The sequence below is a fragment of the Pochonia chlamydosporia genome, chromosome 7 (assembly GCF_001653235.2).
Source record: "Pochonia chlamydosporia 170 chromosome 7, whole genome shotgun sequence".
In the NCBI taxonomy this organism is placed as follows: Eukaryota; Fungi; Ascomycota; class Sordariomycetes; order Hypocreales; family Clavicipitaceae; genus Pochonia; species Pochonia chlamydosporia.
In genome coordinates this window covers 1,912,459-1,939,225 of record NC_035796.1, presented here as the reverse complement: position 1 = coordinate 1,939,225, position 26,767 = coordinate 1,912,459, and the positions used below count along the sequence as shown (strand labels likewise).

General features: G+C 51.6%; 10 protein-coding genes across 10 annotated transcripts; 4 read left to right on the top strand and 6 right to left on the bottom strand.

Annotated features, from left to right (window-relative positions):
* Positions 1-133: 133 nt before the first annotated feature.
* Positions 134-6,821, bottom strand: VFPPC_18123 (hypothetical protein; the record flags this gene model as incomplete). The annotated part of the gene is made up of 3 exons (XM_022429779.1): positions 134-6,498; positions 6,588-6,642; positions 6,735-6,821. The coding sequence occupies 3 exons, from the start codon at positions 6,819-6,821 to the stop codon at positions 134-136; spliced, it is 6,507 nt and encodes a 2,168-aa protein (XP_022285191.1).
* A 1,853-nt stretch (positions 6,822-8,674) lies between these two features.
* VFPPC_18122 (hypothetical protein) lies at positions 8,675-9,030 on the bottom strand (the record flags this gene model as incomplete). Its single annotated transcript, XM_022429778.1, has 2 exons — positions 8,675-8,729; positions 8,777-9,030. 2 exons carry the CDS (start codon positions 9,028-9,030, stop codon positions 8,675-8,677), a joined length of 309 nt encoding a protein of 102 aa, XP_022285190.1.
* Positions 9,031-9,499: 469 nt separating this feature from the next.
* VFPPC_09590 (ATP-dependent RNA helicase DBP5) lies at positions 9,500-11,139 on the bottom strand (the record flags this gene model as incomplete). The annotated part of the gene is made up of 4 exons (XM_018288101.1): positions 9,500-10,006; positions 10,064-10,313; positions 10,372-10,860; positions 10,922-11,139. 4 exons carry the CDS (start codon positions 11,137-11,139, stop codon positions 9,500-9,502), a joined length of 1,464 nt encoding a protein of 487 aa, XP_018139510.1.
* A 705-nt stretch (positions 11,140-11,844) lies between these two features.
* Positions 11,845-13,515, top strand: VFPPC_09591 (G-patch domain-containing protein; the record flags this gene model as incomplete). The annotated part of the gene is made up of 4 exons (XM_018288102.1): positions 11,845-12,478; positions 12,542-13,218; positions 13,269-13,352; positions 13,414-13,515. The coding sequence occupies 4 exons, from the start codon at positions 11,845-11,847 to the stop codon at positions 13,513-13,515; spliced, it is 1,497 nt and encodes a 498-aa protein (XP_018139511.1).
* A 1,101-nt stretch (positions 13,516-14,616) lies between these two features.
* VFPPC_16561 (ECM33-like protein) lies at positions 14,617-15,914 on the bottom strand (the record flags this gene model as incomplete). Its single annotated transcript, XM_018294314.1, has 3 exons — positions 14,617-14,893; positions 14,967-15,804; positions 15,860-15,914. The coding sequence occupies 3 exons, from the start codon at positions 15,912-15,914 to the stop codon at positions 14,617-14,619; spliced, it is 1,170 nt and encodes a 389-aa protein (XP_018139512.1).
* A 788-nt stretch (positions 15,915-16,702) lies between these two features.
* On the top strand, positions 16,703-17,215 carry VFPPC_18121 (hypothetical protein; the record flags this gene model as incomplete). The annotated part of the gene is made up of 1 exon (XM_022429777.1): positions 16,703-17,215. One exon carries the CDS (start codon positions 16,703-16,705, stop codon positions 17,213-17,215), a length of 513 nt encoding a protein of 170 aa, XP_022285189.1.
* A 2,799-nt stretch (positions 17,216-20,014) lies between these two features.
* On the bottom strand, positions 20,015-20,257 carry VFPPC_16562 (hypothetical protein; the record flags this gene model as incomplete). The annotated part of the gene is made up of 1 exon (XM_018294315.1): positions 20,015-20,257. One exon carries the CDS (start codon positions 20,255-20,257, stop codon positions 20,015-20,017), a length of 243 nt encoding a protein of 80 aa, XP_018139513.1.
* A 122-nt stretch (positions 20,258-20,379) lies between these two features.
* On the bottom strand, positions 20,380-21,474 carry VFPPC_09593 (DNA-3-methyladenine glycosylase; the record flags this gene model as incomplete). Its single annotated transcript, XM_018288103.1, has 1 exon — positions 20,380-21,474. The coding sequence occupies one exon, from the start codon at positions 21,472-21,474 to the stop codon at positions 20,380-20,382; it is 1,095 nt and encodes a 364-aa protein (XP_018139514.1).
* A 687-nt stretch (positions 21,475-22,161) lies between these two features.
* On the top strand, positions 22,162-22,492 carry VFPPC_09594 (small nuclear ribonucleoprotein SmF; the record flags this gene model as incomplete). The annotated part of the gene is made up of 2 exons (XM_018288104.1): positions 22,162-22,361; positions 22,429-22,492. The coding sequence occupies 2 exons, from the start codon at positions 22,162-22,164 to the stop codon at positions 22,490-22,492; spliced, it is 264 nt and encodes an 87-aa protein (XP_018139515.1).
* Positions 22,493-25,037: 2,545 nt separating this feature from the next.
* VFPPC_09595 (mannan polymerase II complex ANP1 subunit) lies at positions 25,038-26,570 on the top strand (the record flags this gene model as incomplete). Its single annotated transcript, XM_018288105.1, has 6 exons — positions 25,038-25,210; positions 25,299-25,927; positions 25,989-26,036; positions 26,096-26,176; positions 26,237-26,371; positions 26,422-26,570. 6 exons carry the CDS (start codon positions 25,038-25,040, stop codon positions 26,568-26,570), a joined length of 1,215 nt encoding a protein of 404 aa, XP_018139516.1.
* Between the last annotated feature and the right edge of the window lie 197 nt (positions 26,571-26,767).

The following is a 26,767-nucleotide window of genomic DNA, read 5'->3' as shown; positions in this document are numbered from 1 at the left end:
GACAAGAGGAAAACGAGTGACTAGAACAGGAGAGGATATAAGCAGCGGGAGAGAGATATTGGACAGCTAGATTCTTCTACAGAGCAGAATTTTCTTCGTGCCGGGAAAGGTTCCTTTGAGCAAACTAGGTGCTTCAGTCAGGAACTTCCTCATTAGCAGGCTCTGCAGCAAAAGGCTCTTGAGCAGGAAGTTCCTCGGCAAGAGGCTCCTCGGCGTGAGATTCTTCAACGGCAGGAATCTCGGCAGCGAGCTCTTCGACGGCAGGATCTTCAGCAGTAGGTTGCTCCTTAACTGGCTCCTTAACAGCTGGCTCCTCAGTAGGGGGTACTTCTGCAGGGAGATCTTCAACAGGTTTCTCAGCAGCAGGTTCGACAGCAGGTTCTTCGACAGCAAGTTCTTCAGCAGCAGGCTCATTGCGAGTGGATCCCTCGGTAGCCAGCTCCCCAACAGGAGGTTCCTCAATAACGGTTACGACAGGCTCGTTAAGATCGGCGGTAGATTCTTCAACGACAACGAGAGGCTCCTTGATATCAACAGACTCGACATCCACCACAAGATCGTTGGACGTAGTATCATTAGGCTCCTCCGCGGCGACAGGAGGTTCCTCGGCAACGACGGTGGGCTCCTGAGAAGCAAGGTCCTCAGTAATTATTACATCAGGTTCTTTGAGATCGTCGGCAGGCTCCTCGTCGGTAATAAGAGGCTCATTGGCATCGACCACAAGTTCGTCAGTAACAATTGCTGCAGGCTCCAAAGCAGCATCGATTGACTCCTCAGCAACACCGGCACGCTCTTCAGAAGCGGCAGTAAGCTCCGCATTGTCGACAACAAGCTCCTTAGTGTCAGCAGGCTCTTCAGTGTCGACAACAAGTTCTTTGACGTCGACAACAGGCACCTCTTCAGCGTCCATAGGAGGCACATCATCCATGACAGTGCGCTCCTCGGTGACGACATCGGGCCCTTCAATATCAGCGGGCTCCTCAATGTCAATAGCAGGCTCATCGGCGTCAACAACCGGTTCCTCCGTGTCTATGACTGGCTCCTCGGTCACAATTGCGGCGGGTTCTCCGCTATCAACTGCAGTTTCTTCGGGAATCTCTTCCGAGACTTCAGGCTGCGTCTCAGCAGCCTCCTCCAAGACCTGCTGGGTAGCAGGCTCCAATCCCAATTCCAATTCCTTTTCCTCCTCTTGTTGCTTTAACGCCAGAACGCCATTATCACCATCATCCCCGTCTTTCTCCAAATTGGTATCTTCAACAACTTCCGAAAAATCACTAGGGGTATCATGGAAAGAATGCAGTTCCTCACCTTTCTTCGACTTGGGCGTCAACTTTTCCTCTCCTGGAATTGGCCCAACAGTATCCTTACTCTCCTCCTCCTCTGGTGTCTGAACACCTGTGGGGGTGGCTTTGTCCTTTTCGTCTTTTGCGGCTTCCGGCTCATCGTCCTTGGACAAGTGAGCACCCGCGAGAGCAGCTCCTCCAGCTGCGACAGCGACTCCGGCGGCAATGGCAGCAGTTGTGCCGCTGAGGGAGTCGTCCTCGGGCTCTGGCGCCTCAACCTCTTTTGACTCTTCGGCAGGTTCTTCAAGGACAGGTCCCTGGCTTTCTGGCTCGGCTTCCGGTTGTACCTCCTCCACAACCGGGGCCTCAGCAGGCTCCTCTGAGTCCTTAGCCTCTGCAGCCTCGGGTGCGGGCTCAGCAGGCTCGGCTGCTTCAGCGGTCGGCTGTTCTGCTTCCACCTCGGGTTCGGCAGCAGTGTCAGGTTCAGGATCGGCAGAGACTTCTTCGGGGGCCGCTGGTTCCTCCGTCTCTGGTTCTGGCTTCTCTTCATCCTGAACACCGACTTGGGCTTTGGTCTCGTCGGCATCCGGAGCTTCTGCTTCGTCATTATCATCATCTGCTGCTTCAGAAACTTCGGCCGCCTCTGGCTCTGCGGCAGCGGGAGACTCTTCAGCTTGAGCAGCAGTTGGCTCGGCGTCAGCGGGTTCTTCAGCCTTGGCCTCTGGCTCACCAGCCTGTTCTACGTTGGCGGATTCGACCTGCTCTGCTGGCTCTTCTACAGGCTCTGCATCTTCCTTGGCCTCTGTAGACTCGGCAGGTGCATCAGTAGTCTCTTCTGCTGCAGCGACTGGTTCTTCCACAGGGGTAGGTTCCTCGCAGACCTCAGGCTCGGCTAGCTCGACTAACGCTGGTTCGGGCTGTTCGTGTTTAACATCAGCCACGTCGTCTTGTTCTTCAGCGTCAGCCGTCTCGGCGACGACTTCATCTTCTTCGGCCGCAGCAACGTCTTCCGGCTTGTCACTTTCTGCTGGCGCTGCGGGCTCATCCGCTGGTTCTGGCTCCTCTACTGCAGGCGCATCTTCGGTATCTTCAGCCACCTCTGCTGCAACCTCGGCGACTTCTTTCGACGTCTGTGTTTCTTCAACTGCCGCTTCTTCTTGGGTAACGGCCTCTTCAGTAGGTGCTGCATCAGTAACGGTTTCCTCAGGAGCTTCAGCTTCAGCCGCTTCAGCTGTGTCGTCAGCGGCTGCATCCTCCGCAGTAGCCTGCTCTTCTACCACTTTAGACTCGTCCGATTCTTCAGGAGCAGTAGCTTCAGCGGCGGCCGCAGCAGTTTCTTCTGCTTCTGCCTCTACTTGGTCTGGCGTCTCACTTGCATCCGCTGCAGTCTCTACGCCTGTAGTGTCTTCGGCGATAGCAGATTCAGTGGGTTCGGCTTCAACAGCGTTGACTTCTTCGGTCTTCGCTGCAGCTGCGTCTTCCTCGGGCACGTTGCTTTCCTCTGCGGGAGCGGATTTGTCCTCGTCTGCTGGCGCCTCCTCAGTAGGCTCTGCAGAGGTTACATCCGGGCTTACATCAGAAGCTTTGGTCGGCTCTTCGGCTTCCGTCGTTCCTTCGGCTTTCTCTTGGTCAATCTCGACGGGAGCTGCCTGCTCAAGCGAAACTACAGCTTCTTCCTCGGAGGGTTCACCAGTAGCTTCCGCAGGATCTTCAGCTTCTTTTGTTTCGATTTCAGCGGGAGCATCAGTCTCATTTTCTGCACTGTCAGTAGCTTCGGGTGCCACATCTGCGGCAGCAGTGTCGACCTCAGCCTTTTCCTCAACGTCTGCGGGAGCCTCTTCGTCAACCTCCTTTGTCTGCTCAGCGGCAGTGGCATCGGCAGCATCAGAGGGTTCCTCAGCAGCAGGCTCTTCCGCCCCAGATTCTGCTGTCACTTCCTCCGATGCTATTCCGTCGACACTTGGGGTCTCAGCATCGGGGGACTGCGCGGAATCTTCAGAATCCTTTACTGCCTCTCCCTCCGCAGACTTGCCTTCTCCTGCTTCAGCTGCAATTTCTTCATCTGGTTGAGCTTCGGGCTCGACGGCGGCTGGTGCTCCCTCTTTATCCTTGGCAACTTCAGGCTGTGGCTCAGACTCCTGTTCGTTGGTAGCGGGAACATCTTCTGAAGCAATTTCTGCAGGCTCTTCTGAAGCGGGAGTTTCTGCGTGTGGCTCTACCTCGGCAGATTCTGTCTTCGGTTCTTCCACTTGCAAGTCCTCCGTCGCCTCCTTAGCTTCAGCAGGCGGATCCGTCTCGTCAGCATTTTCAGTTGCGGTTTCTGTAATGACAACGTCGGTCTCTGAGAAGTGAACCTGCTTGGGAGATGATGGAGAATCTGCAGCTTGCGGCGCTTCATCTTTAGCCGGAGCAGCAGCAGTGTCAGGGTCAGGATCTTGGTGCTCTGCTGCTTCAGCAGTTGCAGTTTCTGGGGCAGCGGCTTCCGCTTCGGTTTCAGCAGGTTGCACTTCGGCTGCTGGTTCAGACTTGTCCTCGTTCACCTCGACCTCTGTTGAAGCTGGGGCACTTGATTCCTCTGCCGGAGCTTCAGTGACGTCTTCTTTGGGTTCAGTGACCGGTTCTTCTTCAGAGTCTTTGACATCAGAGTTCTTGGTTTCCACGTTTTCGGCTTCAGTCTGTTCAGCGCCAACGTCTGCAGACTGCTCTGGCTGTTGCTCAGTAGATGATGGTTCCTCAGGTTTTGCCTCATCTGCAACGGGCTGTTCAGAAGATGCCTGTTCTTCATCTTGATGCTCACTTGCATTAGGTGTCTCAGCGACCACCTCCCCGGCAGGTGTTTCTTCGACGGCTTGTGTCTCAACCGCAGCGTCTGTTGCCGATGGCTCTTCGGAAGGTGTAGCAGCAGCGGCCTCCTCATTGGCCGCCTCCGGCTGAGTCTCTGCAGCAGCAGCTTCTTCGTCGGGGTTGGCAGTTTCGGTGCCAGCAGATTCAGTCGTAACCTCACCTGCCTCTTCAGTCGGGGCGACCTCATCGATCTTTGTGGCCTCAGATTCTGCGGCCGGTTCCTGAGTTGCCTCTCCTTCGACAGCAGCTACAGTTGTGGTCTCTTCCGTCTGAAGTTCAGTCGCTTCAGCATCACCATCTGCCAAGGTAACAGTCTCAGCCGGAAGTTCTTCGGTCTCAGGCTTGTCTTCAATGGCAGCCTCTGGTTCATCCTTTGGCACTTCCGCCACCGCTGCTTCTGTAGCGACAACCTCAGCTTCAGGCTCTTCGGTTACTGATTCCTGAGAAGCGGGTTCTTCAGCGGGCGGCGCGGGATCAGCAGCAGGCTCAGTTTCCGGTTGTGCTTCAGGGGCAGCACTCTCTGGTTCAGTTTCTTCCGGCAGAACTGCGTCGGCTTGAGATTCTTCTTCCTTGGCTGTGTCAACTTCAGCTACCTCAACAGAGTCTGGCTGAACTTCTTCGGAATTGTTGTCTGGCTCAGGTGCCGCTGTTTCTGTTTGAGCTTCTTCAGCTGCTGATTCTACAGGTGTGGGTTCAGGCTCAGCTACGTCGGCAGGAGAATCGTCCTTCGGTTCAGCAACAGACTCTGGTTCTGGTGCGTCCACTGGTGCGGATTCATCCTCTGGCGAAGCTTCGGTTTCCTCAGCCTGCTCTTCTGCTGCTGCTGCCTCTGATTCAGTTGGGGGAACATCCTCTTTGGTTTCTTGTGACTCATCGGGGGTTGACTCTTGGTTTTTGTCGGCGTCAGCAATCGGTTCTGGAGCCTTGTCGGCTTCCGTAGCTTCACCAGCAGTAGGTTCCTCTGCTGTAGATGAATCGGCAGGCATTTCTTCTGATGCAGCTTCGACAGACACTGGACCCTCTTCAGCAGAGGTTTCTTCAAGCTTTGGCTCCTCCGCAACCTCTTCTGCCGCTGGGGGAGCTACTTCCGCCGAGCTTTCGTTGTTGTCAGATTCTACTGGCGCCGATTCTGTCTTTACGATGTCTTTCTCTGGCGCTGTGGTTTCTTCGGCTGCTGCATCTTCAGTTGCAGCGTCGGTTGAAGGAGCGTCAACAGCAGCTTCATTCACGACCTCAGCGACGGGTTCCTCGGAGGCATCAGCTTCTTGACCAGCAGGCTCGGCACTTGCAGGCTCCTCAGGGGCCACATCGTCAACCACAGGTTCCGGAGCAGATTCTTCCTCTTTGGCAGGTGGTTCTTCAGCGGTTTCTTCTGTCGGGGTTTCACCTGTAGCATCGTCAGCGGCAGTCGCCTCGGCTGCCTCTGGAGCGGCATCTTCCTGTGGCTCAACAGCAACAGTTTCTTCGGCCACTGGCTCTTCCGCAGGCTCTTCTAGTGCGGCAGCCTCAGTTGCGGGCTCAGCATCAGGCTCGGCAGCAGTCGCTTCATCTACAGGCTTTGCGGTATCGTCGGCGGCAGGCTCCTCGGGCGGTGCCTCTTCTGTTGAAGCTGCTTCCTCCGCGGGAACTTCTTCTGTGGCAGGTTCCTCTGCCGCTTTCGTGTCGGCCGAAGTCGTTTCCTCCCCTGGGGCATCTTCCGTGGCCGCTTCAGGGGCAGACGCATCACCTGGTACTTCCTCAGGCGTTACCTCTGCGGTGGGCTCTTCTGCGATAGGTTCTTCCGTGGCAGGTTGCTCTACGGCAGGCTCTTCCGCGACAGGTTCTTCTGCGGCAGGCTCTTCCGCGGCGGGCTCTTCTGCGGTAGGTTCTTCCTTCATCTCAGGAACTGCTTCCGGTTCGACTTCTACTGCTGGAGCGGCTTCCTCTGCGGGGGCTTCAGTCGTCGGTTCCGGAGCTGCAGCTTCTTCCTCCGCCACAGGAACCTCCTCCTTCACTTCCTCTGGTTTGGCCTCTTCGGCCTTGGCCTCGGCCTCGGCCTCGGGTTCTGCTGCCCCAGAAGATGGGCTTGCTGCACCCTTCTTCTTGTCCTTCTTGCCCTTCTTTCCCTTCTTATCCTTCTTCTTTCCTCCAGGTGATGTCGTTACAGATTTCTCGTTGTCGTCATTATTCGTAGGTTCCGCGGGGGGTGGGGTATCCTTAGTCTCTTCCTTCTCCTTCTCCTTGCTCTTGTTCTTGTTCTTCTTGTTCTTCTTCTTGCTCTTCTTGTCTGATTTAGGCGCGTCTTCCGTCTTCGGCTCTGGTGAACTTGATGATTCGGCCTCGGCCGTAGCCTGTTGCTCTTCACTTACACCCTCTCCGTTATCTGCGCCATCTAGAACGTGCGGTTAGTTTAATCCAGCCCCCCAGCACACAAGTAGTCTCATAATATCGTAACCCGAGTGAAATATGGAAAACATTTACCTTCATGCCCCTCTTCCAGTTCTACCTCCTCCTCAGATTCTGATTGTTGGAAGTACTGCACATTTGAGAAATCAGAGAATTGTACATTTGAGAATGCAATATTTGTCCTATGTGGACAATACGAAATCTCATAAGGGTAACTCATACTGTCGTTGAGTCCTCTGCTCCCTCGGGAACTAGAGGCTCGGCCAAGAGGGTGGGTTGGGCACCGCTTAAATCAGTGACAGCCGCCATACAGAGCAGTCTTACTACTGTCACGGCGTATGTGGTATTGAATTGGGCAGTCGGGTAGATGCACCGAACAGGGCAGCCAAGTGGGAGAAATCGGAGGTGCTTGGGCTTATTCCGGGCTTGGGGAATAATACGTAGTCGTACAGATAATTTTATGCGGCTGCAACCCACACACAGACGATGCTAACAGCACAACAGCAAATGAAAATGCAAAGGGCAACACCAACCTACAGAGAATTGGTGAACAAAAAAAGTAAATTGTATGTGAGATGTAAGATGCAAGAAAGCCTTCAGACAGAAAAGCAGCAAATAAAAAAAATGGTCTGCAGGACAGGCGGGACGTCGTCCACTGCCAGTGACAAGACAACTTGACCGCTTTCTCCAAACGAAGCCCTGGTTTACATGGGCTCGTCTGTTCCCATGGTGAGGGACCCATCCTGGCTGGATAAAAGCACGTCCCAATCCCACGACATGGTCAACTGGTTCATGGATGGAACCAAATTTGACAGTCAATCATAAAAATCCTTACCTTGGTGACTCAAGAAGGCCATAAAGCCAGCCTTGTCACCCCCGCCTCGCCGACGGAAACGGTGGTTGAAAGCGAAGTCAATCACAACGTCACCAATGGCGTCTGGTGATCACACCATCGTTTCCTGTTCTGTACGGAGTACAAGATAATTGCGTCGTCTCTTCTTCGTCCTGCTTCTCAAACATTGCTCAGGCAATAGCCGCTCCGAGCGCCGGCGACGTCGGACATCGATTGGGCCTTGAAGGCAAGACAAAACCTCAGGACTTGGTATCTTGGACCAAGACCTCTCGGCATAGCTTTGAAATGGAGTGGCAGGAATCGTTGCCTCACGAAGGCATTGCTTCTGCTGCTGCCCGACGACAACAAGACAATGAGACCCTTTGGGACTGCATGTACCAGGCCATGGTCGGGGTGCATCGCGGACGGCAAGCTAATCATGAGCAGAGGTCGTTGAGAAAGCGGACCCTTGATGCAGCGGTAGGTTGGGCCTCGATGCTGAGTTGGCGTTGCGGAGCCCATCCAGACCCTGGCTGAATAATGACACAGCTCAACCATTCAGAAACCTCTTCCCTGCAGCCCAGGTTGGATTAGTACAACCAGGCCAAGGGGTGATGGCATATTCACACCTTTTGATGCAGCAGTTTGCAATCAATCGTCCCAAGAAGTGTGATTCGAATCCTCTTGCAATTTGTTCCCTCGAACAGTCAACTGTGCAACGTGGCTCGTCTCCAAAGGCCACGGCTGCAGGACGAGGCGGAGACATTGGTTTGAAAGCTGCAGTTCGTATGCATGAAGTCGGCGTTGGGGAAAGTGCTTCCGAACCAGATACCAGAGAAGGCAAGAACGAAGCAACCTTGGGCCTTGACCCTGCTTGTACTTACCTGACCAGACTCCATATGGGCTCGTGCCTCGAGCCCATTCGACGAGGACCGGCTCGCCTTGGCCTGGCCCGTGTGTGCTACACTTCTTTTCTGCGTCTGCGTATTCTTATTCTTCTCATCATTGCAGCATCCATACCTACTCCGTACATGTGTTTGCGTCACTTAAATCTGCCTCTGCGTCACCCATTCACCAAATTGAACTCCCTCATGGAGCCATTGACTCCCGAGCCTTGGGCCAATTCAGTCCAAAGGTCCCCAAGATGGCCCTCCACCATGCATAAACGTTTGTGCCCAAGCAGAGGTGACGATTTCTCGAGTCCTCGTCACCGTCCACTTTTTCCAGCCTGTTTATCAATTCGCATGAAGTAGCATCTCCGGTAGCAAAGGGACATTGCAATGACCGTAGACAGGGTCACCGATGCAGACAAGGTCCGTAGGTCAAGACATTATGGTCTCCACGCCAGTCTGAGCCAGGCTGGTTCACCCATGAGATTGTATCCACTTAGACAGAGCGAAAGACGACCAGCCTCGTCAAAAAAAAAAAAAGCGTGACCGCAACTCCTGTAATACAGGAGCACAGAGACTTTGTCTCGTTTTTGTGCCGCTGGTGGTACTCGTGGTGCTCCGTATTTCTGGGACCATTGGAAGCCATGTCATCTCGGTTTTGGGGGACCCTGGTAAATATGTGATGCGGTCTCGGCGGTGAAGCACAGAGGATGGGAACAAAACAACCGCCACAACCAGCTTCAGTCTGGAAAGTCATAGCTTGATTCAGAATCGGGAATCTACATGAACTAGTCATGCGAGCTCGGTTTATGATGCTGCGAACCCCACGATGGCGTTACGGTGAGGGAAGTACACGTGCACACTTGCAGCAGTAAGTGCAGAGCAGACCAGAGACGCACAGATGGTGGTATCGAGAGAGTTGCGAGAATAGATCAAAGTAAATAAACATTTTTGCGCAAACGACCTGGCACTGACCAGCTGCAGAGTAATTTTTGTATCCCTTGCTCTCTCTCATCTTCACCATTACATCATTTCCTTGTCTTGTGATTTGCTTGCAGAACTGTTTAAAATCTGATATTGGTATCTCTTCATGCATTGTTCCACTCCACTCTCATGACCAAAGAATAGCAACGAATTCCAATCCATCTTGTCTCGGACAAGTTCTAATGCCCTATACCATCCCACCATTGTGATTGATTGACCCTCGAGTATGGGGAATCAATTCACCAAAAGGTAACCATTGGCTGTGCCGCAGCAGGCCATGCCTAAGAAGCTGATGCGGGTGCTGGCTGGTTGTCCTCCACCTTGGGAACATAAGCGGCTTGTGCGCTATTCTTCTTGATAACTTGCTTGACCTTCTCTTCAGCCTCATCCCAATCATCCGTGGGCAAGTTAACCAAGTCGATACCAAAGTGCAATGCGATAGCACTAAGGGAGTCAAAGCTCTTTTGATCATAAACGAAGCTGATACTGACGCCAATGCGACCGAACCGTCCAGTTCGTCCAATACGGTGCAGATATGTCTCAGCATCGGGCTCGTCCCCTTTCGGCCCAGGCTTCATCGGAATATCGTAGTTGATGACCATGGAGACACTAGAGACGTCGATACCACGGGACAATAAGTTGGTCGTGATGAGGACCTTGCTTTCTCCGCTGCGAAACTTGGCGAGTAACTCTTGTCGTTCATTGCTGTCGAATTCACCATGCAGAACAGTGACCTTGTGGCCGTCATCCGTCATGCGCCGCTGGATTTCATTGGCACTTTTACGGGTCTATTTGAACGTTGGTTTTAATTCCAAATGGCTAATAGTGTGCAATGAACCACATACCTTTACGAAAATAACCGACTGTCCAATAGTCATCAGGCCGTAGAGTTTGCAGAGGATATCATATCGAGCGTTCTCGTCCGGGCAGTCAATAAACATTTGAGAGATGCCCTTGACCGTGAGCTCTTTCGTCTTCAGAGTCAAACTGTTTGCGTTGGGGGCAAACTTGGGAATATAATCCTTGACACGTGCTGGGAACGTAGCGGAGAAGAGGAGCACTTGGATGCTCGCCCTGGTGTCGGGGGGCAGGAGTCTAATATGGTTGTCAGTTCAACTACATTGACGTAAGATAGAGAAAGATTGGTCCTCACTGAAGCTTCACACGGAGACATTGATCACCTAGACCAGCCTGGTCCAACATGTTATCAGCCTCGTCGAGAACGAGGACCTTCAGCTTGGAGCCATCCAGCTGCTTCCGGCGACCCAGGTCCAGGACGGTGCCTGGGGTACCGACAACCACACTGGCACGGACTGCCTCGCCTCGGGGAATCCTCTGCGGAATGGCAAGCGCAACCTTGAGGTTTTCGATAAATCGTCCAATGGTATGAATGTTCCTGTAGATCTGGTCGGCCAGTTCTTGCGTAGGTGCTAAGATCAAAGCCTGTGGCTGCTCAGGCTGGGTGAAATCGATACGGGATAAACTGGCCGTGAGGAAGGCAACAGTCTTTCCGGTACCAGACTGCGACTGGGCGACCATGTTCTTGGGAGGATTGCTCAGCATGAGGGGCAATGATCTGCCTTGGATTTTGGATGGCTTCAAGAAGTTCTCCGCCAAGAGACCCTTCAGGATATGCTCTGACCTATGTCAAAAGTGGTTAGCAATCCAGTAGCGAAGCTTCCAACTCCTTTCGTTGCACGTACAATCCCAAATCATCCCATGTAGAAGCCGAATATATAGGAGCCTCATTGTCACCACCGCTAATGGTGACTTCTACATCACCGTCTGCTTCGTGTAAGGCTGAGCCGCCGATGGCGGCAGATGCACCGTCGACCTGCGCGTTTGAAGCGGCTGAGGCATCCTTGGCAGTATCAGTGGTCGACTCGTTGGGGTCCGTGATGCGGCTTGCGAGATCAGCCATGTTGTCTGTGGATTTAGTTGTGAAATGGCTAAATATTGGTAAACTTTCGCGGGTTCCAGGTGCTTTTTATACGGCGTGGGTAGATAGGTCGCGGAGTGGCAAGCGCCGGTATTGATATTGTGCCGAGAGGAGAATAAGGTGGTTGGTAAATTGAAGCCGTGCAGAAGACTAGTAGAAATCAACGGGCAGCTCCAGAGAGAGCTGTGTCCCCTTTATATAAGACGGTGAGAGGACGTAAGGTTATGGTTTGTCCCTTTCGAAAGCTTGAGGATGATGATTTATGGTTTGCACGGAAATTTTGGCGGGGTTTGGTGGGGCAAGCAACAGTTGAACCTTGAATGTCAAGCTCCAAGGCAAGTTGAGGTGCCCCAGGAGCCAATACTGAGCAAAGCTCCGCTGTTTAGCCGACAGCCACTTTGACTCTGAGTTGGCTTGTCCTGCCAAGCATGAGCTGCCTGGTGGTGAGTTCTACCAAAGATGTGTGGATTATCAAAGCAACGTCCAAGTTCAAACGTTGACATTTGATTGAACCTTCAACGATTCTCCGGCACTGGTCTGTCTGCCTGCTTCACCCACCACGACCTGCAAAGCCTTGGTCAGCTGTAGACGGCAGCGAGCTTATTTTCTCGCAAGATTGCAATGAGCCAATAGCATTTTCGAACATTGAACTGTGCAACGGTCCTCTGTTGACGGTGTAAACTCACAATGGCAGCACCACCACCTCCACCGCCGGCAAAGGCGCCTTTCTCTCTCTATGATAACCTCATGGATCCTAATGATCCAGCTCCAGCCACAATATCTTCTGCGCCAGTTTTATACAATCAAGGTGAATCGGGTGCCGAAGCAAAGAAGTCTCTGGATCCAGCTCTTCGGTTCCAACCCATTCGTCGCCCTCCCATAAAGCAAGCCAAACCGAAAGGCAGCGTATTTCCAAAGTCAATATCAGCTTCAAACCCTCCAAGTGCGGCAGAAGCAGGTACAAACTCAGCACAATCAGCTGATCCTACCTCTACAACGTCAGCCACCGGACTCCCCGCCAAGAGTACTCTCGCTGACTGGGCTGCCACGGAGGACGATGAGTGGCGGTATGGTGTTGGAGAAAAACGGCAGCGTGGTGGACGTAAAAAGAAGAAGAAGCAACAGCAGATGCAAGCTGAAACGGATTGGGATGAGATATATGATCCCGCCAGACCTACCAACATTGAAGAGTATTTGAGAAGTGATGAAAAGATAGACGAGGTGAGGGAGTGGAAGGCGATGCTGTACCGGCACCGGAAGAGACATGACGAAAGCGATATATCAGACGATGATGAGGAGGACTCACGACCAGTACCATCAAGTATGTATTTAATTCTTGCCCTCAAGAATATTTCAACGTTTGCTTTTACTAACACATCTGCAGACCAATTCGCACCTCCTCCGTCATATGGCTTTGTACCCCCTCCTCCGGCATCTCCTCCTTCAGCACCACCACCAGAGGAAAGTGGCGATGATGCCTACGCCCGCCGCCTAGCTTTATCTTCAAACAATCAACCTCCACCGCCTCCTTCACCACCCGCACAAACAGGTCTTCCTCCGCCCCCTCCCCCACCCACAGACTCAGCAACCATATCACGCGCTCCTATCCGGTACAATCAGCCCACAGATTCCCAGGCTCACAACGAAGACGACGCCTACTCTCCACCGCCAACTCTCGGCGGCGACAACGATGGTCAGGATGACCCAGAAAGTGAGAGACGTTCGAATCGTCCTGGCCAAGCTGGATTTGCCCACCGGCTCATGTCTAAATACGGCTGGACTCAAGGAACCGGTCTCGGCGCCAATGAGACTGGTATCATAAATCCTCTCCGAGTGCAAGTCGAAAAGCGGCGTAAGAAAGCTGATGCCGACGGCGGTGGGTGGGCAGAGCCTGGTGGCAAAGGCAAGATCATCGGCTCCAAGAGCAAAGCAGAACCCAGCAAGTTGGGTGCGATGAGCGATGTCATTGTCCTACAGAACATGCTGGAGAATATGCCTGACCTGCAAACCGAAATTTCTGATGGTTTGGGGCAAGAAATTGGCGAAGAGTGCGGAGAAAAGGTACGTGCAATCCTATCACCAACCACAATATTTGGCTGACATGTGTGTAGTATGGCCGCGTAGAACGTCTCTACATCGACCAACCAACTCGTCAAGTTTTTATAAAATTCACAGACCAAGTGTCTGCCCTACGAGTACGTTGCTCCAATCCATGATTCAGTGAATGTCAATATACATATTAAACATGAAAAACAGGCAGTCAACGAGCTAGACGGTCGCGTGTTCAATGGCAACACGATAATACCCAAGTTTTACGATTCCGAAACATTCGAGAAAGGCGTATACACCCCCTCATAATCCGCTCTGCATCCCCGTTTATATCTCACATAAATCCATCTTCTCGTCTTAGCAAAGACGTTGGTCGTCTAGCATGTCACGGCTGCAAGGCACAACCACAAGCTGAAGAAAGATTCCGTGACCTCCATAACTGCCGCGAAATACCACCTTCCAACATATATGTCATTTACCAAACAATATTAGACGATAACATAGAAGACGTAACACTAGCAACACTCATGATAAATATCAAATCCCAAAGAAGCATACATTCTCAAAGAAAAGACACATGCACATGACATGAACAAGCCCATAACCGTGATGAATAATCATCCACGCAAACATCTCACGAAACAAGATTCACGCCATCCCGTCCAGTACAGTAACAATCCAGCCAATCGAGCCAAGCACAACAGCAGTTTTCTCCGCCACAAAGAGTGACTCATCAGCCTTACTTGCCTGGAAGGCACGCCAAACAGCACCATGAGATTGTGCCACACTGCCTTGTAGTACGGTAGATAATGTGGATAGCCGTCGTACACAGCAAACACATGACGACACTACCAAGTAATCAGAGTGCCGTTGCCATCCACGACATTCTGTGGTAAATGATAACCAGGTCGATCGTCGTTGTTTGACGTTCCAGTTGTCCAATTGCGGGACAAACAAAGCGGCGCTTCGGTAAATACACGCCTTTGGAATGTTGCACACCCCACGCCATAGTTGCTTAGCGACGACCATCCAATTTTTTTAGAGTTTGCGTGCCTGTACCTGTTTGACAAAGTTGGGTGCCTAACTTTGCATGGCGGAGGTTTGTGAAGAGCTAGTGCTGTCCGTCGAATTTCACCCAACGGGGTGATCAACGAAAACGCAACGACTTTACAGTAATGCACCAAGGCCTCTTGTCACTTTACAAGTAGAAACAAATACAATCCATTATTAAGTCCTAGCATGTATGAGACGTACACAGGCATGTTCGCCTTAAGGCACTCAGCCTGCCCTGGTACAGGTGGGGAGGATATACCGCGAACTGTCGGCTAAAGAAAAACGGGAAAATATATGGGGAAGAACAGCTCAACGACGCCAATTTCACCAAGTCGTATCCTTTTCTACCCGAATGTCTTAAAACAATTGCGCAAATCCAGCAACAGCGGCAAAGCCCAGAACGGCGTGGTTCACGCCTAGTCCCATGGCAGCAGAGTCAGTGTTGTTACCACTTCCAGAGGTACCGCCCTTGCCACCCTCGTTAGCCTTGGCGTTGTTTGATGTGCAGCTCTCCTTGCCCTGGATGGCGTTGTTCTTCTTCAGATCGTCAAAGAAGCTGCAGAAGCTGGAGATATCGGTGGTGGAAGTGACGGTAACAGCACCCTTGATGTCGTTAAGCTTAGGGATCTCGACACTATCAGAGAGTACACAGTTAGAACAAAGGCCGCAGAATCGAACAGTAATACCCAAAAAAAAAATGTACGTACGTGTCGAAGCTACCAGCCAAGAGCACAGCACCACCAATAGTCTTCAGCTGGGGGAACTTGTTAATCTTAAGGAGAGCAGTGTTGTTGCGAATAGTCATATCACCACTGATCTTCTCCAGAGAAGTGAAGGAAATGTTAGCAAGCTTCTTGTTGTTGTCCAGAGTAAGAGAGTCCTTGATAGAAGTCAAGTTGTTGGCGGAAACGGAAAGCAGATCGGGGCTCTCCTGGAAGCTGAGACGGTTGGCAGTCTGCAATAGGGGAGCATCGAAGCTCTTGATGGATCGGAAGTCGAGAACGCCCGCGGATTCAAGACGGGACATGTTAATCTGCATGCCGCCAGCGTTGTCGACGACGGAAAGAGTGTAGGTGACGTTCTCAAGCTTGGCGTTGAACATGGTCAAACGGCCATTGTTGGCAATGGTAATGTTGTCGGCGGTAGCGACATTAAGACCGCTAAGATCGCTGATGAAGGTGTCCTGAATCTTGATGGAGGTAGCCTTGGTGACACCGGAGGTACCCAAAGTCAGACCGCTCAGCTGAGCCAGGTTAACAAGCTCGAGGCTCTTGACAGATTTGAGGGCCTGCATGTTGAAAGAGCTAAGGAGCTGAAGACCTTGCAAGCGAAGAGTGCCGCCAATGGCGTTGATGGAAGACGATGAGATGCCAACAAGTTGAGTAGCGTTGTTGACAATCAAGTCACCTGTAATCTGCTTAGGTCCCTCAAGGCTCAAGCTACCGGAGACAGCTTGGTCGATGATGACATCGGCATCAACGACATCGCAGTCGATGACGGGCGTGGGCTGGGTAACCTTGACGTCCTTAGTGCAGGTCGTGGCAGCTGTATCATCTCATTAATACTTGAGAGCGCCAAGCTTGGGAAGAAAATCACCTACCAGAAGCAGCGCCAGCGACGGCCAAGACGGCCGAGAACAACTTGACAGAATGCATTGTTTATCTACGCAGAGAGATATTAGTAACCAAACGAGAACCATCGGTGCAACATGAAGCGATCAGGCAAATGTGACGGGCTGGCGGAATAAAATGATCGAAGGGGTTCGGTCGGTAGCTGACTTTGTTTGATTTCTGGGGGTATATAAAACTCTATCGGCTGCAGTCCAAAAAGGGCCTCGACAGCTTGCAAACGATGCTTGTCGAAACAAATTGCGTCCCAATGATGCCAGGATCGAGAGATTGTTTTCGGGTTATAGCTGTCGTTCAAAGCGCAAGTCGCGACCCCAATCACAGAGAAGGCCGAGGCACAAAACGAAAGGAGCGAGCACAGAAGAGTACGGCTCGGGCGTAAGACGGTGGTGAAGCGGAGGAAGGTGCAGAACAATAATCAATGGTTCAGGGAAGGAGGGAAGGAGGGAGGAGGGGAAGGGAAGGAAGTATGCCAGGCACAAAAAAAGCTAATGTATTTAAAAATTGGATGAATTGGAATTGAGGGAGCCGCGGAGGTGGCTGCGAGGGCAACGCGAGCGCAGTACCGAAACAACGACTGAGACGTACCGTCCAAAGTCAATCAATCCTAGCTTGCCGATTTGGTGCTTCAGATCGAATGGTTGTGTTTTCTTGGCGGAGATTGAGGAATTGGTCGAGAAATAAACCGGCGGTTATTAAAAAGGCGATATGCAGCCTAGCGAACGAACGGCGGGAATCGAAAAACGGAAAACGATGACACGACGGCGACGACAACGAGAGACGACGGCGACGAAAGGAAGAAAAAGAGAAGGGGGATGAACAGGAGGAAAACACTGCCAGGTCCTTTTCTTGTCTTCGAACAGCGGACCAAGTGGACCGGGGAGAGGCCAGGCAACCTGGACAAGTGGACATGGAAGTGCACCACAGAGAGTATCAAACAACACCATGCCATGCCAGGGGGCCCATCGCCATCTCAAAGGCCCAGGGGGCACAGACCAAGACTGTACAAGTTCGTCTTGAGGGAAAAGGGGGGCGTGTTGGTGGTCTTGGAGGTGTGGCATGGACACCTCTACACCTCCGCTCACTTGGATGCACTGTTGATTGGGTCTTGGGTGCGGTCTTGGGTGCCATTCCCAAATACCTCAAACTTTGCCCTCCAACTCTTGCTTGTTTGCAAAGAGGGAGTGGAGTTTAACAACCATCTCGGCGTGGACCGTGGAGGCACAGCATCTTCTCTTCCCCATCTTGAAGCCCATAGTTTGCGCCGTCGACTCATATTTTTCACCACCAAAACGCGCTACCAAACGGCACAGATGGCTGTTGAGTAACACCAGACAACTGGACGGTGCGGCGACGACGACAACCCAAGACAGGACTCACTCCCACACGCCCATGCCCGACGATAGCATCCACTCTTGGACCTGGAAGAGGCACAATCGCTCCACAGCCACCAGCGCCACCATCGGCCAAAACGGCAACCTTGTCGCCGCTCTGCAGCTGTTGCCATTGTCCAAAGAGACTTTTGGAGATGGGCCAGACAAATGCCAATCGAAAATCTTGATTCGATTTTAGCGCAGCGACACTTGGTTGAGGGCAACAAACCTTAGCGACATGTCAACATGGCATGAGCACATTTCGAACAGTTAATCTTTATTGTTTGTTACAGTACCTCTCTAGGTAATAATCATATGCTACAGCTCTGCAGATGTGTCCGTGAAGAGCGTTGCGGCGTCTGGTGTGCTCTCCAAAAACGGATGCCATCGAAGGAATTGGAAATGGACAATGCAGGATTAATGAATGGAGAAAGTGAGATTGCTCCTCCGCAGGTGCCTTCAACAACCCTGGCCCGTCTTCGAGATCCTGCCGCCCCTTACGACGGAGTGTACATTGTGCCAACCTGCACCAGGCCGGCCCGACATGTGGTGCGGGTTGTGCTCGCACCAATCCAACCCTGCTCTCAAATTAGGTCCAGAACAAAATACGACATGTTCGCAGAAAGAAAGCATCATTGTCTCAATTGACTCTGACGCGCCATTGCTCGTGATGCCGCGCACTGCTAACAGTGGTCCAAAACTGTCATCGATACGAGATTTGCCAACTGGCCCAGCCTACGGAGTGCTCATCAACGTCAACGGCAAGCGAAATTCCTGGCCCCGTGAATCCAGACTTTCATGCGCACTGTCAGCAGCGACTTTTGAGGTACTCTGTTTGGCCGATAAAGAGGTCCGCTTTTTCTTACCACACTCAAGAAAACCAAGAATGATAGTGTTGATTGCGTGGCCGTCCCAAGCTACGCTGTGGCGTCGATACATCTGCGGTACGATGATGTAAGCCAAATCTTCACCATCAACGAACGCTGGCATATGTACACATCAAATGCAGTGGAACAACTGCCACAAAAGAGTAAATGCTTCTGGGCTCGCTTCCCTTTCTTATGAGTGGCATTGAATTGTACCAGACGAGCGAAAAGAGAATAAGTCGCCGTATTCACCTACCCCCAGCAGTCTAACAGCCCCCTGTGATTCAAAGACAATTAAGTTGCAGCGTATCTTACTCTGGCCTCGGGGTGTATGGTCATGTTGATAAACATCACGGCGGACGGACACCAGGTTACGGTGAGATCTGAAATGGCCAATGCCGCTTTATCCTTGCTCAAGAGCGGGTAATGACGCACAATGCTCTGAATGGAGTCATGTTCTCAACATTTGAGCACCAAACGAGCTGAAATACGGGTTGAAGACCTCAGCAATGTAGCCAGAGGCGCGCCAAGCAGGAGGTCATACGATTGAAATGGATGACAATCGCCTTATCATTTGGCACGTACATGAATGAACAGCATGCAACACCCACGCAACGCCCCAAAATCGAACTGGCCTTGGACCATTGGCAAGTGGTTTATTCACTGTTACTGTCTCTGCCTTGTTGGTCTTTCCATTGGTGCCAATGCCGCAGCTGGCCTACCAACCTGTTGTTCTGATAGGGTGTGGCGCTTCCATCAGGGAACTGGCCGGCCGGTCGAGCGCAAGTCTGGTCTGGGGCTAAATAATTTCTGGTGTGGCTCTGAGGCCAGGTCACCGTTTCTGGACTACCAGAACGGCCAGACGTGAATGTTTGACCACATATATCTTGGCCTTGGGTAAAAAGGGCTGACAGTGGTTTGACAGATCATTCATTCGCATCTGGATGTCGCGACAGACCCTGCACTGTGCAACTGACCTGACAGGCCATTGTCAAATGGACGATGCTGCTCATACTCCGGACTTTGCGGTTGCCACATGTCCTCCAGCGCACTCGTACCAGGATCTTTTTATTAGGTTTCTAGTGCTGCATGTGGTCCGTAGCATCCGCGTCCCTTCATGACAGCATGGGCGGCTTGACCCCCTAAACTAACTTGTCGCTTCTCCAATACCCTGGCTAGAAATTAGCAACAGTAAGATGCTGTAATTTCACCCAAATCCTCCACTCAAATGGCCGTGGATTAGCACGACGCGATTACAGAACTAAGTCATTGAATTACGAGGCATCTCGGTAAATTGTGTCGCAATCAATGGTGTGGTCTGGTGGATGTGGACTACGTGAACAATTTCAAACCCAACATGCCGTTGCACATACATCTTCGAGATACAAAGTTGAAAGGCCCCAATTCCAGACTGACACGGAAGGTTTTCATAGTGATGTCCATTTTGTGCCTTGGTTTGTGGAGGCAATCCTAGTGGTTCCTGGCCAACATGCGATAGGTTCGGGACGCATGACGGGAAGGCCGGAGAGTAGCGGAAGTTAAATCCTGGACTAAAAAGCAAGTCAACGGACTGGGTACTCAAAGTCTGGTGCAGCAAGCGCCAAAGCCGTCTTGATGAATGGTGAGTGATCAGTATTGCTTCTTCTTTGCAGCGAAGACGAAATCAGGACATGGTCCACCAAACCAACCAAACTACTGAGTAATAATTCTTTTGACTCCATGTCATGGGTCATTGACATTTTCATAACTAGCCCCTTACGTTCAACTGTCACGGAGTCACATGTGCATGTCCGAGGACAGAATGCATGAGCACTGTCTCAATGGCTTTGAGAGGGGTTCCCCCTGCCGTCCCTTTCCAGGTATATCTCGATCGACACCGATCGACATCTCAGCGTCTCAAAGTAAGCCTATCGCAATGAAGTTTCCGCTTTAGAATGCCCAGTCCACTAAAAGAATACCAGGTCCAGCCCAAACAGATTGATTTTGTGAAACAGTGGTATGTCGACGGAGAGCTGAGGCTCTGAACTTGTCTTTCTATTTCTAAGTGCCGGATCCTAGCTGCAAGCGCAGCGGTAATTGAGATCTGAAACACTCTCCCGACGCGTAACAGTATCATCCTCACCCAAAGCATAGCAGATATGACGTGATGCTAATGAGACCGACCATCGGACAAAGCAAGGGAAGGTTCTCTTGAAGCAACGACTCGTTCCATCGTTTCAAATACGGAACAAAAATGGGAATCCCAGCTGTACTCTACTCCAATGTACTCACATCTGTATAGCTATCCTCAACCCTCCACATCAACCACATAAACAAACTTCTATACGGCGCAAATTTCTCAGATATCTCCAACATTTCCTTCTCCGACATGTACTTCCACTTGCCCCCCTTGGATTTCAACTTTGCCACGTCCCTTCCCACAAACGCCGCCATGCCTCTCTGGACGCCTAGATCCCCAACAGAAAACACATCCATTCTCTTCAACCCGAAGCAGGCAAACATCTCAACCGACCATCTACCCAGTCCGCGAACGGAAATCAACTTCTCAACAAGCTCCTCGTACGGAGCCTCATGTAAGATTTTGGTGCTCAGCTCGCCGTTTGTAAACTTCTCCGCGAGACCCTTGATGTATTCCGCCTTGCGCTGCGACAATCCCGCCGTGCGAAGCTTCTCAATCGACATGGGCGCAACTTCTGACGGATGAGGAAATCTTGACCCTCCCTCCGGAGTATCAAACAGCGCAACGAACTTGGCTTTGATGGACTTCGCCGCCGCCCCAGATACCTGCTGTGATATGATACCGCTGGCTAGACTCTCAAAAGGGTCAATCTTCTCGGCCAGTCCTTCAGGCGAGAACATCTTGCAGTGGTTTCTCTCTACCAGTGGCCGCATCTTCTCATCCACGCTGATCAAGTGCGCACACGCAACGTCTAGTAAGTTATCCGTAGTAATTCTAGAGCCAGGCTTCTTGGATGGCGATTCAGGCTCAATATCCTTGGATGCAACGACCCTGGATGTCTCTGGCGAGAGGAGCGTGGCATTAGTAGCCCGCGGGTCAGCTAATCTCGTAACTGTGGCATTTCGAGGTTTTGGAACTTGTGCTGGTTCTGCAATGACTCTTGCCGCGCTGGGCGTGGGAGTCAATGGCGGCGCCGGCTGGATGTGTTGCGTTCGTCGCTTTGTAGGTGTCACTGGCGCTGTTGCTTTTGATGTGGAAGCCTTGCGCTTGCGATTATTCTGCTTCGAGTTTGGAGGTTGGTCTTTTGGCGGTGGTGGCATTGAGTGTGAGGGAGGGGGTTTTGCGTCTGATTGAGCGCTGAGCCGTGATGATCGTCTTGTTGCGGCCATTGTGAGGGTTGTGATGTGTTGTGTCTGTTTGGATTTGTAAGAGAGGTGAGATCTCAATGATGTGCTGAGGAGGAAGGCTAGGTGTTTCTTCATGAGATGTCTATGCGATTTCGTAGATGGGGCAGTCAAACGGCATGACAACTTGTCGGTTTTACGCAGAGATGATGCTTGGGGGTTTGAATTGTTTGACATGAGCTGGAGGTTTCGTCACCGTGAATTCTACCGTTGATCGATGATGTATTCTTCACGCCCTAGTTGTCGCCAGGGGCTTTGCAATGAGACTTCCACTAATCCTAATTGGTCGGGTTGTCGAGCTCAGGAGCTAGGTCTATGCTGAATAAACGATAACAAATTGATGTCATTTGATGCTAACAATCTGCAATTGTCAAGGCGAAATCGATACATTATGAGCACGATTATTGGGAAACAGCAGCAAACAATGAATATTCCTCGCTGACGCAAGGTAGAGCTATATCGGCCGCGAGCCCCAATCTCAGAAGCCAATTCTCCCGAGGTACCGGGTAGCACATCCACAGCCGGAGTAAACCCGGCCGCAACGCGCCACGCTCAGCGGGCAAATTTTACCTCAGGCAGCACCAAGGTCCAACTGCAGACCAGACATCGAAGCTATCTCGAAGCCTTTTCGCGATCGCCTCCCAGCCCAACCACACACCAACAGTCAACACCATGAGTTTCGTACCCGTTAACCCGCGGCCGATGCTGCAGGACCTCGTCAACAAGCCAGTTTTCGTCCGCTTGAAGTGGGGTCAGGTTGAGTACAAGGGCACACTCGTCTCTGTCGACAGCTACATGAATCTGCAGTTGTCCGGCACCGAGGAATATGTTTCCGACAAACCAACTGGTCTGCTGGGACAAGTACTGATCAGGTATGCAATTCTGAAGCTTTGGGTTGGTCTGCGTATTACGGCAGAGTGGCTAACTGAACTTGTGTAGATGTAACAATGTGCTCTGGGTTCGTGGTGCGGACGACTCCAAGGACGCTGCCATGTCGGGTTAATTGTCGATAACTTGCCGAGCGTTGCGGACAACCGAGGGGAACAAGACTAGCCATCAATTGATATCTGTCGAGCCATGTCTGACGAAACGCGATACGCATTGCACAGCTGGATACATGGTTGTCCGCGCTTGGAGCACTGTATTATACTGGATGAAGCAAAACGCTGGCCTTGGCACTATTTTCAATCAACTCTGGAACCAGGGGACGCTACGGGCATGCGGACGGTCTAAATGTCGATATGGCAGTTTATAGAGGGGTCAAACCACTTGCAACGGAATGTGAAGGGCCACAAAATGGCGTGTGTTTGGACAGGAGGAAAGCATCATGTGCAGTGTTGCGTCGACGGTGGGAGGAAGGCGAACGGTGTTTTGGTATCCGAGGGCGTTAGAGGAAAGGAACCTCAGATGTTCGGCCTAACTGGCCAACATGAGTAGTGTCCATCTAGCTGGGAGGAGTTCCTGAGAGACTCGATACACAATGGTAGAATATAAATAATGATACCCATGATCCAGATAACTTTGGGGTTTCTCTCGCCTGGCGTCTCAACAATATTTGGCGTAAGAGGGCATAGGCATGCCACCAAGTACACCATTGTCAACTGGTGTTCCCTGACATGACATTGTGTGCTCGACGAAAGATGAAGGTTTCTTGACTGTTAATGTGGTGACGGAAACTGACCTCGTATCTTGAAGCTGTCAATGAAACCAGTGTTTGGCCAAAAATATGCGCGTGCTTCAAAACTCAAAATCGTGATCGAGATGCGATACGAATGGGTCAAACCGCCAAAGGATGAGACGCAATTACCTACATATGGATGTAGCTCATCTTTGAGAGCTAGCAACGCGTGCAGCAATTTTTTAAACTTCAAGTTATCATAGAGCTTTCACGTATTCACAGCTTTTGTAGGTCACGGATGTGGACTCTTCCAACATTGGTCCAGTGTCACAGAATACGAGCCAAGGCAAGCGAATCGTCAGCACTGCCCACTATTTGAGCTCCCGAAATAGGTGCGAGGCTAGAAGATACAGGGGTTCGATGGCCTAAATGACAAGCTGATGGCCCAATTTTCAGATGACAGGAAGATTGGTTGGAGGGTGAAAGAGGACGACGCGGAGGATCTCCTCTTTTCTGATTGATCGACAAAGTACGGAGTAGTTGCAACGGCTGACGGGCCGGGTTTGCAGGCACATGGGCATTGTGTTGTGCCAGATGAAGCAGGTAGTTCAGAGCTTCAATGGACAACCTCCACGGTCTGGTTGTGTTCTTCGCGAAGAAGGTCAACTGGTTGGCACTGGTCAATATTACTTGCCATCAGGGCGAGGGCATGGACGCGGACGTTGGGAATGCTCAGAAAACTATTGTTGGTCGCTGCCCTTGTTTGGATACAACTCAATTGGTTCGGCTCCCTGACAATCCCCCTTGTGCCTGGTTTTTGCTGGATTTCTCATTTGATTTGATCCTCTGGCCCTTCAAACCACGGACGTGCTAGTTGCTTGCAGTGGTTTCAGTGGCAGCCTGGCACCACATTGGAGTCTGGTAGCGCCAACAAGCCTGGACATGGCACCTGGGAGCTGCTAAATTCGGGCGCGGCACCAGACCGTTCCGGAGTTGGCGTGAGACCTGTGAGATACTTGCCCGGTTGTGCGACGTGAGTTTGGCGCCAAGTCATTCGGATGTAACCTTGAAAAGTTAACCTTTTAGTCCGATCATATGGGTCATACCAGGACTTGGGGTTTCTGCTGTTGGCAGAACTACTCCGTGCCATCAATGGTAATCACCTGGGGCGAGACATGCCTGGAGACCGCAGCCAACAGCGCCATTTACAACTAATTTGACAGTGTGCCCAGTGGGCAATGCCCACCAAGGAAGGCTGGGGCAGATTGTACGAGTGTGACTGCTCAAGTGCTCAATGCTCAAGTGGACACATGGACACTGGGTCAGTGGGCAGAACCTTGGAAATCTGCAGTTTGCAGTTTTGCCTATCAGCACCAGACCAACCAGACCAGACCAACCAACCAACCAGACATCCATCCACCAAGCACCTCCACGCCTTTGCGCCTCTCAGCCTCTGCCCGCCCACTCGAGCACGTTGCGCAACGCCACGAGGAACCAGGCCTCATTCAGCACTCAACTTGTCAAGTTCCTTTCGTTCCATTCTCACTCGCTTTTCTCTTCAACCCAACTGATAACGTCAAGTATTCTCCAACAACCATTCGATCCGCCGGCCTGCTGTCTGCTGCTGGCCATCCAGCTGCCTTGATTTAATGTGATTGTCGAGGCAGAGAAACCATTGCATCCGTATCTTCCTTTTCTTCTTCGTCAATCCCCTATTGGCACCCATCACTCGTTTGGACCACTTTACCTTGCCTTCGTCCACGCAATCGCCCTCCCGAAACTCCTTGGTTCTCACGACACCGGGAGCCATCCTCGACAACTCGAGTCCATCAAGCCCGCGCACGAAATTTATCGATTGATCATCTTGTACACTTACCACACGTCCTTTTGATCCGGTTGTGGCGCACGGCCCTGCTCCCAATCGCCCATCATGCTTCTTCCTAAAGGAGGTTTGAATTGGAAAGCCGCCAGAGCACAGCTGCCGCCCACCCGTGTCGTCTGGAATATCCTAACGCGGACGCGGTTTTTGCTTCTAATTGCAGTCACTGGCATAATTCTGTTGTTATGGCGCGGTATTCGCAGCTCAGCGTCGGAAATGCAGAGGTACGAACATGTTTGAGTGCAGATCGCTTCCCAGGGTCTCTCTCTTCAAACAAGGGGGCAATATGACTGACACATGCTCGTGATGTAGCTTTTACTGCTGGGGTCCGTCAACACCGCCGATAGAAATGTCGCAAAACGAGTACGCCCGATGGAATGCGCACATGCAGACGCCCGTCATCTTTAATCACCACGCGCCCCTCAAGGTCGAGTCTCCAACGATACAAAACGTCGACTTGAACCCAATCAAGTCTACCCGAAAGGCCGTCGCCAACCAAGAGAGAGTCCTTATCCTCACCCCGCTAAAAGACGCAGCTCCTCACCTTTCCAAGTACTTTGAGCTGCTTGCCAAGCTTTCCTATCCCCATAACCTGATTGACCTTGCCTTCCTTGTCTCTGACTCCAAGGACGACACTCTTGCCGTGCTTGCCGCCGAGCTCGAACGAATCCAAAAGCGACCGGATAATATCCCATTCCGAAGTGCTACCGTTGTTCAGAAGGACTTTGGTTATCACCTTAGCCAGGATGTTCAACAGAGACACTCGTTTGAGGCCCAGGGTCCTCGCCGCAAGGCCATGGGTAAAGCCAGAAATTACTTGCTGGCTACTGCATTGAAGCCGGAACACTCTTGGGTCTACTGGCGAGATGTTGATATTGTTGAGAGCCCGAATAAAATTCTCGAGGACTTCATTGCTCACGATAAGGACATCTTGGTTCCAAGTACGTAAAAGGACTCCGGGCTGTGCTATGACTTACCCCCATTCTAACTAGCTGTGTTTAGACATTTGGTTCCACAGATATGAGAACGGTGTTGATATCGAAGGTCGATGTACGTTTGCTTACTATGCGTGACAATTCCACACAGAAGGGGATGCTGACGTGTCACAGTTGATTATAATTCGTGGGTTGAGTCGGACAAAGGCCGCCGGTTGGCCGCTAGCCTGGATAAGGATACAGTTCTCGCCGAGGGTTAGTCGCGCTATATGACGCGAACTTATAGACGAACATTTACTCACATATTCTCATTAGGGTACAAACAATACGACACCGGCCGCACCTACATGGCAAAGATGGGAGACTGGCGAGACGATCCGCATGAGGAGATTGAACTCGATGGTATTGGTGGCGTTAACATTCTTGTTAAGGCCGATGTTCACCGATCTGGTATGTGGATTCTGCTGCTTTTACAACACGTTGGACTAACGGATTGGTAGGCATCAACTTTCCGTCCTATGCCTTCGAGAATCAAGCCGAGACAGAAGGATTTGCCAAGATGGCGAAGCGAGCGGGCTACCAAGTGGTCGGCCTCCCCAACTATGTCGTATGGCACATCGATACCGACGAGAAAGGCGGCAACTTATAAAATCGACAAAGCCACCGAATAACTCCCCTTTCAAGGGTTATTACTTCAACTACCATAACAATACGATTCAAATGTCTGATATTTCGCCTGGAATGGTTCGAATGGTCTCTGTGACCTGTTAATGGTGTCGAGACAAATTATTGTATGAGCGTTCATGACATTTTCCAAAATTCCTGGGGGCGCAGGTTGGCTGCAAT